Raw genomic sequence first — 13,384 nt, forward strand, 5'->3', positions numbered from 1 at the left:
AACAGAAAACTAAATAAAATCTCGTAATATTCGCAATCAATTACTATCACAGAGGTTTGTTGGGGACAAACTAAGACTTGCCCAACAAAAAAAAACTAAACTTTGACAAAGACAAAAAACCTGTGTTTATATCTCTATCACTCTTCAGAGCTTTTCTATATACCTAGCTTGCTCTAACAAGCTATTATTATTTTAATGCCAAATCTACCTTGATTCTTAATCTGAGTAAGTTGCACTCTGCCTGTAACGGAACGTAACTTTAGGAAATAGAAATCCAAATTAGAATGTAGTCTGCAAAGAGAATATAATGTAGTCTGTGGCGGAATCCATTTTCTACGTTGTTGTGACATTTTGATTTTCGCTCTTCTGTTGTGAAAAGAAATGAAACTGTGTTATTTAACCTTGAATTAAGTACTTGGAATAAGTGATGATTGAATTGCACACGTTTTTCTTATGCTCCAAAAAATATAACACATGTCTAACTTACGTGAAGTAATACATAATGGGTTGAAGTAGTGATTGGCTGCGGCATTATAATTCTTCGGTTTATCACATTACTTTAAGTAATAAGATCTAAGCACGTTGTATAGAACAATGGAGTTGGACGTGTCGCCGATGGATTCGATTAATAACGATATGGAATACTCCAACAATTCATCCGAAAGCAAATACATGTCATGCAATAATAACGACCAGTACACAGTTATTCGCATACCTCAAGATGGTGAAAAGCCTAACAAACACTCGTCTAGGAAACAGTCAAAGCGAAGAAAAAAGAGTTCCAATCATTCTAGGCCTCTGCCACGAATAATCGTTAAGCCTCTCCCTCCACCTCCTCCACCAGAGAATCGGGAATGGACGGCGGCCACTTCATGCTCAGATACGAGCTCCTCTGCTAGCAGTAGGCCTTCCACTATGCGAGAGGTATTAGCTAGTATACCAGGATTTTGTATGAAACCTAGAAAGCGGAGTGGTAAAAAGCTATCAACTGCAGCTCAGCTACAGCAAACTAGAGAAGGCTGCATAGATTTAGAAACTCCAGATTCCATATTAGTTAACACAAATATTAGGGCTCTTCTCAATAAGCATACGTTTTCTCTACTCCCTCCTTTGTATCAGTATAAGCTTGGACAGTTGCTCCCCAATGTGGATAGACCTAGTACTTCTGGCAGGCTAAGTTCATCTAGTCTTAATAATGAATTTTTTGCCCGAGCATGTTTGGAATGGCAAGAGTCTCTGTCAGGAGGTGAGTTTACACCAGAAAATCAACAGAAAATGAAGACTGAAGCTGAAAAAGAAAAGAGTAAAATTGATCCATGGAAATTAAAACACTTTGAACCTTTCTGGGGTGAAAAGCAGCAGAGGGAAAAGGCATCAATGAATTTAAACTCAGAGCGTCCATCACTAAAAACTACTATTAAATTAAGGCCCACAGCTTCAATAACAAGTAGCAGCACTGTTCCGAAAATCAAAAAAAGCAAATCATCTAGTTCTAGTAAAAGGCTGCGTTCTGTTGGAGCTGTAACAAGGTCCTCGGCAAAAGAGGCTGAAGAAGCTGAGGATGAATCTGCTGTTGTGGGCAACAAGTCAAGTGCTCCAGTGCCTGGCCTACTGCCACTCAAACATGTCAAGAGTCAAGGCTATGTTGAATGCCAGATAGATTTTAACTTTTCTGACTCCTCTTCTGCAACAAGAGTGGAGGAATCTGTATCCTCTACCCCAGTTGATCCTCTCTTACTACCTGACAGTGAATCAGGAAATGAAATTAAGCAGGACTTAGATATGACTGTAGTAAAAATTGAAGAATCGAGTACATCAAAGGATTGTGATGAAGATAAAATAACAGATTCAGAGAGCAATATTGCAGAAACAACCAAGAGATTAAGTAATGACATTAATGAATATAGATTCTCGAAAAGAATTAAATATGAAGAAGAATTTGAAGAAAATAATACAAATTTTTTGGCTCAGAATAATGTTGGAAGTGAAAGCGTCAATAATTCTGACAGTGAAGCAAATTACAACACTGAGCAACTCGGTCACAATGAAGAACTTAACATGTATACAGTACAAGACCAGGGAGACACTAATAGTGAAGACAGTAAAGCAACAACGTCTGTCTATGAATATGATGAGCAAAGCATCTCTTCCATGTCAAGTTTAAAAATTGAAAGCCATTTAAATAATGTCTCCCTTGTCACAGAATCATCTGATAATGTAACTGGATATGAAAATACTGAGGTGGAACAAGTAGATCAAATTATAACAGTAGGAAAGGATGATGATTGTAAAGATTCAGTCTCTCCTTTACAAGACAGGCAAGATGAATATACTAGTTCACAAGCTCATGTAGCAGAGATATATACTGCTAGTGTTGACTCTGTAGAAGGTAATAAGTCACCACTCACTGCAAAAGATATACAATATGAAAAAATGGAAATTATTAAGGAACTAGACTATTCTGTAAAGCAGCCTTTAAAAGAAGATATAAAACCTGATACACAAATACCTGAGAAAAGTGATCCAAAATTAAAGGAGACTGAAGACATTGTTCCTAGTTATTACGATGAACATTTTAAAGATGCAGAGTCGTTTATATTAGAAACTAGTGGTCTCCCAATAATGACAACTCGTAAGTTTGACTTTGTAATGGGAGTAATTTACAGCATGCAATAAATTGTACTTGAATTATTGAACCATCACCAATTTATCTGTAAAACCTGTAACTACAGGTAAATTGGTTTTTTTTAATCACATTCTATAGGAACTTCATTTAATGCTGGGTCCACATGTGTATAGTTTTTGTATATTTTATCTCTATATGATAGCTAAAGGGCTAACTATTTATTATTTGTGTTACGGTACACAGGCCTTCATAACAATGATAGATACACCAAAATTAAACAAATCTAGGGACACAGCCTTAAGAAGCACATAATGTTGTAATTCATAATAAAATTATACAATAAGTACTTCATTTCTTTTATTTAACTTTATATTTCTCTATTATAGAAAATGAAGAAGAAGAAAAATACACACCTCAAACAAATCTAATGGAGCTTACTTCTTATATGAGTGAAGCAAGTAAGTGAATGTTATTAATTTATTCTTGTTTGGTAGATTTTGTTTTAGTACACTAATGTACCGCTACTTGTATGCCTGGCTCATATTTTTTGTTTAATTTGACATGTACTTAATATTTTATTGATTGAGAAAAATATCAGTGATTATGGAGGGTAGAATTAAAAAAAAAATTATGAAGTCTTTTTTCTAACTTTCGGTTTCCTTTCAAAACAAATAAATGTTTCGACTTTTAAAGTATTAGGCATATTAAGGTAGGATAGAATGAAAAATCATATCATAAGTTACTTTAAGAATTTTACATTTTCATTAGGTTAAAATTTGTCGTAAATCACAAAATGAATTTATTGTTTGTGTAAAATGAATCTTTCGATTTCTTACTTATTGTTAAGTTCATGTGACTAATGTAAGTGTAATTAACAATTGCAGATGTGACTGCTGTTGTTACAATGCCATTATCACCAAACACATCTATTCCGATGATGGAAGTCACTAATACCTCAGTGAGTATGAACTTCCTTGTGGCTACTTAGAGTTCTTGTAAAGTTAAAATTACACTGTTTTTTCATAGTAAACTTAAGTTTAGAGCAGCATCATAAGTTTCATACTACAGCCGGCTGCATTGAAATTCACCAGCCCCTTTGCAGTTGCAATAAAGTCCATGATGTAAAGTCAAACTAGATAATTGCGACTGCCTGCGCGAATTTAGGTTTTGTAAAAGTCCTTTTGGAATTCTTTGAAAAAATTTAAAATAATACACAGAGATAGCTTGCTATCTCTGTTTCGTCAAAATTAGTTAAATGGATGGGCCGTAAAAAGACTAATAAACACACTTTTGCATTAATAAAATTGATATAGATTTGTAACTTGTGCAACCGTTTATTCAATAAAATTGCCCACCAAATCTGAGCTGAAATAAAAATAATAACCTTACTAAACCAGAAATTGAGGCCAATAGTCTGATCATTGATACCACTGCTCAAAAATTGTTTAAAATCTGTAAGTAATGAGGAAATCATCACGTTCTATCTCATTAACTGGTCAGAAAATGTGAAAACACATTTTTTCATATTTTTTGCAGGTTGTGTCTTACCCTGATGATCACCTGCAAGATCCGGCTAAACCCAAAAACTCGGCAGTATCATGGAAAAGTGATAGTGATTGGGCTCATAACGAAAATGTAATATCAATTCAAAATTTTTCCAATGTGAACACTGACAGTGCAAAATATGCTAGTGAAGATTCCAAAACCAGCATGGAGGATGTAAATATGAATGAAGAAAACTGTATGTACAAAACAGATAGAGATACTAACTTTATTATGGAATCGTCAAATTCATCGGAGAGCTGTCATTCAATGAAAGATGTGCTGGTTAAACAAGAATCCGAGCTGGCGACAAGTCTCGTATCTAGTACGACTGCAGCTAACCCACCGATTAATTCTACGACGATGACACAAAGTGTCAGAATTGCTCCAAAGAAATCGAAATCTGGGAAGGAGTCAAACAGGTAGAGTTTTCAAATCTTAACTGTATCAGTGTGAAGTATGATTGCAAAACAGCAACACTAGATAAAAGTAAATCTACTGTTATAATGTTACATTCTATCTAACAACTAAGTGGCAATCGTTATAAAACATTGTTAATAGGAGCCGCAGTTCCAACAAGGTTCCCCCTGGTGCAGTGAACCTAGAGCGCAGCTACCAAATCTGCCAAGCAGTCATACAGAACAGCCCAAATCGGGACGCGCTGCGCGGACAGCTGCGCCCGCCGCCCGCGCTGCTCACCCGCCCCGCGCGCCCCCCGCGACCGCCGCCGCCCGTGCTCATCAGGCAACTACCCACCGCCGTCATGCCACACGCTGAGGTCAGTGTTACTGTCCCTAGCGTATGATGATACTACAAGCGTCGTCATACAGAATAGCCCCAACTGCGACTGTTGCTCACCCACCCCGCGCGCCCCCCGCGACCGCCGCCGCCCGTGCTCATCAGGCAACTACCCACCGCCGTCATGCCACACGCTGAGGTCAGTGTTACTGTCCCTAGCGTATGATGATACTACAGCCTACAGGCGTCATCATACAGAATAGCCTCAACTGCGACTGTTGCTCACCCGCCCCGCGCGCCCCCCGCGACCGCCGCCGCCCGTGCTCATCAGGCAACTACCCACCGCCGTCATGCCACACGCTGAGGTCAGTGTTACTGTCCCTAGCGTATGATGATACTACAAGCGTCGTCATACAGAATAGCCCCAACTGCGACTGTTGCTCACCCGCCCCGCGCGCCCCCCGCGACCGCCGCCGCCCGTGCTCATCAGGCAACTACCCACCGCCGTCATGCCACACGCTGAGGTCAGTGTTACTGTCCCTAGCGTATGATGATACTACAAGCGTCGTCATACAGAATAGCCCCAACTGCGACTGTTGCTCACCCGCCCCGCGCGCCCCCAGCGACCGCCGCCGCCCGTGCTCATCAGGCAACTACCCACCGCCGTCATGCCACACGCTGAGGTCAGTGTCACTGTCCCTAGCGTATGATGATACTACAGCCTACAGGCGTCATCATACAGAATAGCCCCAACTGCGACTGTTGCTCACCCGCCCCGCGCGCCCCCCGCGACCGCCGCCGCCCGTGCTCATCAGGCAACTACCCACCGCCGTCATGCCACACGCTGAGGTCAGTGTTACTGTCCCTAGCGTATGATGATACTACAAGCGTCGTCATACAGAATAGCCCCAACTGCGACTGTTGCTCACCCGCCCCGCGCGCCCCCCACGACCGCCGCCGCCCGTGCTCATCAGGCAACTACCCACCGCCGTCATGCCACACGCTGAGGTCAGTGTCACTGTCCCTAGCGTATGATGATACTACAAGCGTCGTCATACAGAATAGCCCCAACTGCGACTGTTGCTCACCCGCCCCGCGCGCCCCCCGCGACCGCCGCCGCCCGTGCTCATCAGGCAACTACCCACCGCCGTCATGCCACACGCTGAGGTCAGTGTTACTGTCCCTAGCGTATGATGATACTACAGCCTACAGGCGTCATCATACAGAATAGCCTCAACCGCGACGTGCTACTCACCCACCCCGCACGACCCCCGGGACCTCGGCTAGTTTGACAATATTATTTAGACTAGCTGTTGCCCGTGATTTTGTCCGAATGGATGTAGGTTTTCAAAAATCCCGTGGGAACTCTTTGATTTTCCGGGATAAAAAGTAGCCTATGTTACTCTCCGTCCTTTCATCTATCTCTACACTAAAAATCAAGTCGATTGGTTGCTTAGTTGAGGCGTGAAGGAAGGACAGACAAACAAACGCACTTTCGCATTTATAATGTTAGTATAGATAATGTGCTTACAAATCGTTTTCATATTCCAGATAAACGAGAACAGGTCTAACAACATGGGCCAGTATATCCTGGTTCAGAGGACGCCCAATGTCGCTCCCAGAGCGTCAAGTGCCCCTCCATCCAATCAGAACACTAATGTGGTTAGTAGTATTCCTTTTATCAACCATTTCTCACTACATAAAATTGTAGGCCAATCATGTTTACTGGCCAATCACTTTGAATCTTATTTTTTTTGTGTTCACTTGTTTTATTGGATCTTTTTGTTATTTTTTCTTTGTCCGTTAAATCAAATTGCCTCAGCATTAAAGATAATAATTATTGTCACTATCCATATTATAAATGCGAAAGTATGTTTGTTTGTTGGTTTGCAATTGGTTTTTTGCATGGGTATAGTTAAAGACTTGGAGAGTGACATAGGCTACTTTTTGGCAACGAAGTCACAGGCATCAACTAGTTATCTATATTGTTCAGTATGGCGGGGCTGTATGGCGCCATTTTAAAATGCGAATGTTTTTTACTGTTTAAACTGTTTTTTACTGTTTGTGTATTTGGGCAGGGCAGTTGTTTTTTTTACTTTTTAATCATCACTTGTTCATTTTACAGAATGTAACTCGCTGCAGAAGCGTAGGTGCAGACGACGCGTGCGTATGTAATTTGCGCGCAATGATACTGTGCAAGAAATGCGGCGCCTTCTGCCATGATGACTGCATCGGCTCCGCGGAGCTCTGCCTCACGTGCCTCATCCGCTGACCCCTGCACCGACTGCGCCCTCTGCACCCCGCACCGACGTCTTGCCATACCCCCTACGCGTTGTATGGATAAATTAGCGAGACTAGTTGAACAACATGTATTGTGTATGTGCCCTTGAATACTACACACGCAACAAACTTTGAAATGCTCCCCATCTCGTTCCTTTCCGTTTTGTTTGAATTTGGAAGAATTAATGGTTTATAATTGTGCATCCTTACTAGATTTCAAGGTTACTAAACTTACCTGTTGTCGATGTCATGAGTGATGATACTGTACACAAAGGGCTGCTTTGGCTTCGCGCAGCTCATTCGCTAACCCCTGCACCATTTGCACTCTCTGCATCCCATACTAACGTCTCTCCTACCAGTTGCATCTATAAATTAGCAAGACGAGCCGAGCAACACATATTGTGTATGTGTCCTTGTAAACTACACTACTACTACAACAAACTAAAAAACTCATCTCATTCCTTCCCGTTTTTGGTTGAATTTGAAAAACTAACGATTTGCATGTGCAATGCATTATACACGCTGTATTGCGTCCATCCTAACCAGGTATCAGGATTGCTAAAATGAACTGTTGTCAATGTCATTTGCAATGATACTGAACATAAAGTATTGAATTTTGAAATTGTGGAACTCTGCGTCATGTGCCTTCTGCGCCGTCTACACTTTCTGCATCTCATATATTTTGCCAATTGCCATACCTTTTACAACTTGTAAGGATGTATTAGCGAGAGATGAAAAACACATATTTAATTGTCTATGCCCAAGCATATTACATGCGTGCCAAACTCAAAAACGCTCTCCATCACCGTTTTCCCCGTTTTGATTGATTTTGGAATATTTGGTATAAAGAATCGTACTGTATGCTTAATTTTAACAGCGCACGAGTTGCTACGTGATACGTACCTTGTTCATCGGTGTTGTTCGTCACCCTCGCATATATTTTGTCGACGGATGCGCTATAAAACACTAACTAGGATTTCTCCTGTACTGATGTCTGCCTCTTTCAATATACTTAACAACAGCAAGAGTTTTCTTACTTCCTACAGACTACAGTCATGAAATCACATCAGTTCAGCAACCTTGATCTCTTGTATGTTATGTCTCTATACCGAGCATTATTTCTTCACTCTATTGACTTATGTGGGCATAATATAAAACTGTTACATACTAAATTTAAACCAATCTATATCCTGGAAAATGCATTGTGTAATGTACTATGATCGCCTCAACTCTTGCTAATTTTCTATATAAACATGTGCCTGGATTGATTCGAGTCATAACTTAGTGGCTTAGTGAAGTGAATATAAGCAGAACATTATGTGACAGTGTACAGTGGAATGTGGTTGTAGGAATGGTGGTGCTATATGTTAAAAAAGAATGAAGAAAAACCCAAGCTTAATTTTATTTATAATAGTATCATTGTGAATTAACATAACCATCAAGTGTCTATAAGACCGAACCATGTCTAATGATGTACATATAATTAATTACTTTATATAAATAGGGATTGACGCTCTGTACGGTTGAAAGTATTAATAATAGGTTCTAACAATAGAAAATATATTTATACAGGATACATTTATACATTTAAAAGTTATTTGTACCTCCACTCTAGCAATACTATACAAGTAAATGATATAACTTGCAATCTATATGATATAGGTTAGTAATAATTGTAATGACGTGATGTAATCAAACTCAAAGTATATATGTGTTAATAAGAGCACAAGTTTATTCTTTATAAAAGTCTTATCATTTAAGTAATATGAATAATTAATTTTCACCTAAATGTGATTTGCTAAATTTTAGTTAAAATCCAACTGAAGCGAATTTAGCGCAGGGTATAGTAAGCGATTTGCTCGCACTGATTGCGTCAACGGACTTGTATGAATATAGACCCATCACACACGGTGGACTAGTCGCCCGGCAACTCGTCGCCGGCGACCGTTAGAATCTGTAGTTAATATGTAAGATGGCGTGTGTATGTGTATACCAAATAGGAGACTTCCATATAAATTGCAGATTCTAACGGTCGCCGTCGAGTTGCCAGGCGACTAGTCGACCGTGCGTTAGATCGTATACACACTAAAGGTCGATTACTGTGGTTTGATAGCTACTTTCTGACGATCGTAATTAACGCTGATTGGCTAATTCAACCACTCACAACAATTGAAACTTTAGCAATGTGATAATTGCAACTTTCGGAATCGACTTGCTAGACGTGGGACGTTTACTCGCGGGTAGTTGCATATGATTCGCGTCCCGCAACCTGCGCGGAATTCGCCTCAGTTTAAATCAAGCTTAGAACATGTAATGAAGTCCAGACTACATATTTATTTAAATAATAATGCCATCATATTTTGTTAGATCTTTGTAAGTCATTATTTTTTTATAAGCGCTTTTTTCAGTTAGGGGTTTTTGTACTTGTATAGGGTTAGGAATTAGTTTGGCATTTGTTTGTCAGTCTATCTAGTTTTGTAATTAAGGTTATGTACAGATATTTATTGACTTGGAAAGGCTGGTGGGGCAAACATCAGATAGTTTAAGAGCCAATACATACAGTGTTGTTGATGAAGATATGAAGACAAATTCAAATAAAGATGTATTTATAATAAATTATTATACAGACATCTCCATTCTATATAAATAAAAGAAAAATCTTGAGATTTAGCATAATATAGTTATCTGTATAACGTGAACCACTCTAAGAAAGGATTTTCACAAATTCTACCAAAGCGAAGCTGAAGGGGGCAGCTAGGTAAATAATATTATACTGTTGTAGTGTATTGTAAGTGTCTTTGCGCGTATTCAAAATGAAACATCCTGATTGACTTAACTTTTTAGGGTTCCGTACCTCAAAAAAAAACGGAACCCTTATAGGATCACTTTGTTGTCTGTCTGTCTGTCAAGAAACCTGGTACTTCCCGTTGACCTAGAATAATATTTGTAGGTATTATAGCACACATAAGGTGGAAAATCCGAAAACCGTGAATTTGTGATTACATTTAAAAAAATTAAATGTGTTCATGAACAAATGATTAGTATTTTCAACTTTCAAAGTAAGATAACTATAGCAAGTGGGGTATCATATAAAAGGGCTTTGTCTCTACATTCTAAAACAGATTTTTATTTATTTTTATGCATTATGGTTTTTGATTTATCGTGCAAAATGACTGTAGTACGGAACTCTCGGTGCGCGAGTCTGACTCGCACTTGGCTGGTTTTTTAAATTCATTGGTATGTATTTTTGTAACGAACCTTTTAAATGTTCATGTAGTTTTAGATGGAATGGACTATAACTAGCCTTGACAAGGGTTGATCTAGAAAATGAACTGTTGAACTATGAAGATCAATAATTAGTTGTACTTCTGACCCAACTCTTGTGTGTATTGACCTCAAAGGTAGAGTTAAGACGTTGGTGTTAGTTCGGTTGTCCACTAAATTGTCAAGTCTAAAAGTATTGCTATCCTTTGTTTCCAACATGTAAAAGGACAAAACTATTTTTAGACCTGTAAAAATGTATAATCGAATTAGAACCATTCTCTTTTTAATGTTGTGTGGTACTTAACACTATGTCTATAGTGTTAAATCCCAAATAACAGGTAGGCGTTTAATCTAAGGTGCCTATATAAATCTCCCTAATAAAAAATAATATTAGTAATGTTTTACTAGGTATAGAATATGACTTGTTACTTTGAATTCTTTCTTATGGCGTGTAAACTAATACTGTACTAAGTAACGCAATGTAAGTATATTTATAATGTACCTTTAATATTTTTATAAGGAACTTTTTTAAACCACAGAGCTTCTTTGACAATTTATAGTGTAAGAGTCCAAGGGTGAATTCGTGAAAGAATTTGATAAAAGTTGAAAACGAAACAAAAAATTTAGAGTCAAAAGTGGACATTCGACTATTTTAACCGTTACCAAACAAGTTAAGATTTATATCTTGGGCTCTTAGTCTATTAACTTTTATTAACTATGCCACTAATTGAATGAAAAGAAATACCATTAGATACATTGCCATTTGTCATACTCGTATTTCAATATAAATTCCTTAAATGTTATCATTTACTAGCGGATATCAGGCGTGTGTAACGCTAAAAAATTCTTTATACATTTTTTTATTGGTCTTAAACCATCTTCGCATTACTGAATTTCTCATGAAACTGATTTGGGATACATCGGTTGGATGGTTTCAAAATCTGTAACAGACACAGGTAGACACTTTTTTTGTGTTTCATATACAGGTGTAACCAGAACGCTGGCAAAAACGAAGACAGGTGATAGTATTGATTACTGACTGACTGACGGCATTGACCCAAATTTTGCACGCTATACCCCGATTGCGGGTTTAAAAATACTAAATCACTAAAACTCCAAAATGAGGTAAATGGTTATTGGTATTGGATTGTGTTTAGGTAGTATAACAATAATGCTAAGTTTTTGCTAGCGTTCTGGTTACACCCTGTATATGTATAGTATAGACATTTGAAACCATTAACTTTTGAGTTTATACCAATATGTCCCATCATACTACTGTATTAATTAACAATGTCCCGATTTGCTTTAACAAATAATTATTTTCGCCAATAAAACACTATATCATCACAAAGGAATAATGTTTATAATATAATCTTAATACATAATAATTATTAAAAGGTATGTAATAATTCATAAGTCTACAAAATGTTGCTCACTCTCAATCACAAGTAATTTATAGGTAATAATATGTATACATAGATCACATTAATAAGGACTGTTAAAACTAATATTTTAAGTAGATAGTTTATAAAAGCCTATTAGCAAACAATGCAAATTTTTTATATTACAAATTACATGGCAGCAAACTGGTTAAAAAGTTATCGGAAAGAATTTTATTTCTTTAGGATAACATTTATCGGTATATAACGTCTGCCAACAAAGAAACGAATTTGAAAAGAGCGGCGTCAATTATTCGATCTCTGTTACACATAATATATGTATAGTGTATAACACCTTTGTCTCGTGTATGAGTGAGACGAAATGATTAGCGCTGCTTCGTGCTGACACACGTTATATTGTTGAATATTTTAAAAAATGTTTCATATTCAACTATAGCAGCAATTTCGTCGCTGTAACAACTTTTCCACTAAAGAATACCTGATATAATTTTGTCTTTTCAGTTTTGTGTCAAGTTTCATTGATAAATCCACTATAAATCAACTTGCACATAGAAGCTTTCATACAAGATTTTCTCTAATCTGTGAGTTACCTGTTACATCTGATAAATGGGTAAGCTCAGAGCCACTGTCTTTTTTGATTGGTCTGTGGTCAGTCAGCGCATGAGTGTTTTAAAGGTCTTTTGGTCAAGACCACTAAACATTTGCCCTGTGTGTGAACGTTTGCTACTTGAAAGAAAGAAAGAAAGAAAATACGATTACAGTACGCGGCAGAAAATAATGCACATCAGCCATTAGAATGACATTTCGGCTTTGTAGAGCGTTGTCTCTGTCACTCATACCTATATGACGTTTTGTCGGTCTCAACGACAGAGACAATGCTCTATAAATCTGCTATCTCCTGCTAAAGGTCGATGTACATTACTTTCATACAAACTCATAGAATCCACACAATCACAAAAGATCGTTTATTTAACTGTTAGTTATTATTTATCAAGGACACTGAGACTGCTCATTATGCCTTTGTTTGATGACTGAAGCTATAATGTGTGTATTTTTGTGTTTAATACTTGCTGAATATTCGCATTATTGTTATTTATTGGTAATTAGTTATTTTAAGTACATACGTGAACATTTTTCTCTAATAAAATTATGTTCTTACGCAAAATATGTGATTTTTATTCTTAACTGCTGACCCGGCGAACTTCGTACCGCCTAACAGTCGATTCTTTAATTTTTTTAAATACTTTTAAAAATTAAGAACCATCCCCGTACTTCAAGGAATATTATAAAAAAAAGCATTAGGTACCGAAATCGGTTCAGCTGCTTTCGAGATTTGCGATCAGCAACACATTAAGCGATTCATTTTTATATATAGAGACTAGATAACGCCCGCAGCTTCGCTCTAGTGGATTTACGTTGGATAATCCCATGGGCCTATCCGCCAATCAATCGATTGATTGACTGGCGGATCTATCCGTATTAGCCCGTCCCCGGGATGCAAAGTAGGTAAAGGAATCTCTTGTACCACTACACA

General features: G+C 38.0%; 1 protein-coding gene across 1 annotated transcript; it reads left to right on the top strand.

Annotated features, from left to right (window-relative positions):
- The first annotated feature begins 298 nt into the window (after positions 1–298).
- Positions 299–13,015, top strand: Asx (Additional sex combs). Its single transcript, XM_034969545.2, has 7 exons — positions 299–2,632; positions 3,013–3,084; positions 3,511–3,584; positions 4,163–4,590; positions 4,730–4,946; positions 6,458–6,568; positions 7,032–13,015. Exons 1-7 carry the CDS (start codon positions 595–597, stop codon positions 7,176–7,178), a joined length of 3,087 nt encoding a protein of 1,028 aa, XP_034825436.1. The 5' UTR covers positions 299–594; the 3' UTR covers positions 7,179–13,015.
- Positions 13,016–13,384: the final 369 nt, after the last annotated feature.

The sequence above is a fragment of the Maniola hyperantus genome, chromosome 1 (assembly GCF_902806685.2).
Source record: "Maniola hyperantus chromosome 1, iAphHyp1.2, whole genome shotgun sequence".
Taxonomy (NCBI): domain Eukaryota; kingdom Metazoa; phylum Arthropoda; class Insecta; order Lepidoptera; family Nymphalidae; genus Maniola; species Maniola hyperantus.

What these genes read in the sequence shown, in the direction of transcription:
- Asx (XM_034969545.2), top strand. Translation starts at nt 595, where the DNA reads ATGGAGTTGGACGTGTCGCCGATGGATTCGATTAATAACGATATGGAA. An exon ending in TCTGGGAAGGAGTCAAACAG is followed by an intron (nt 4,591 to 4,729) that starts GTAGAGTTTTCA and finishes CATTGTTAATAG; the next exon opens with GAGCCGCAGTTCCAACAAGG. An exon ending in CCAATCAGAACACTAATGTG is followed by an intron (nt 6,569 to 7,031) that starts GTTAGTAGTATT and finishes TTCATTTTACAG; the next exon opens with AATGTAACTCGCTGCAGAAG.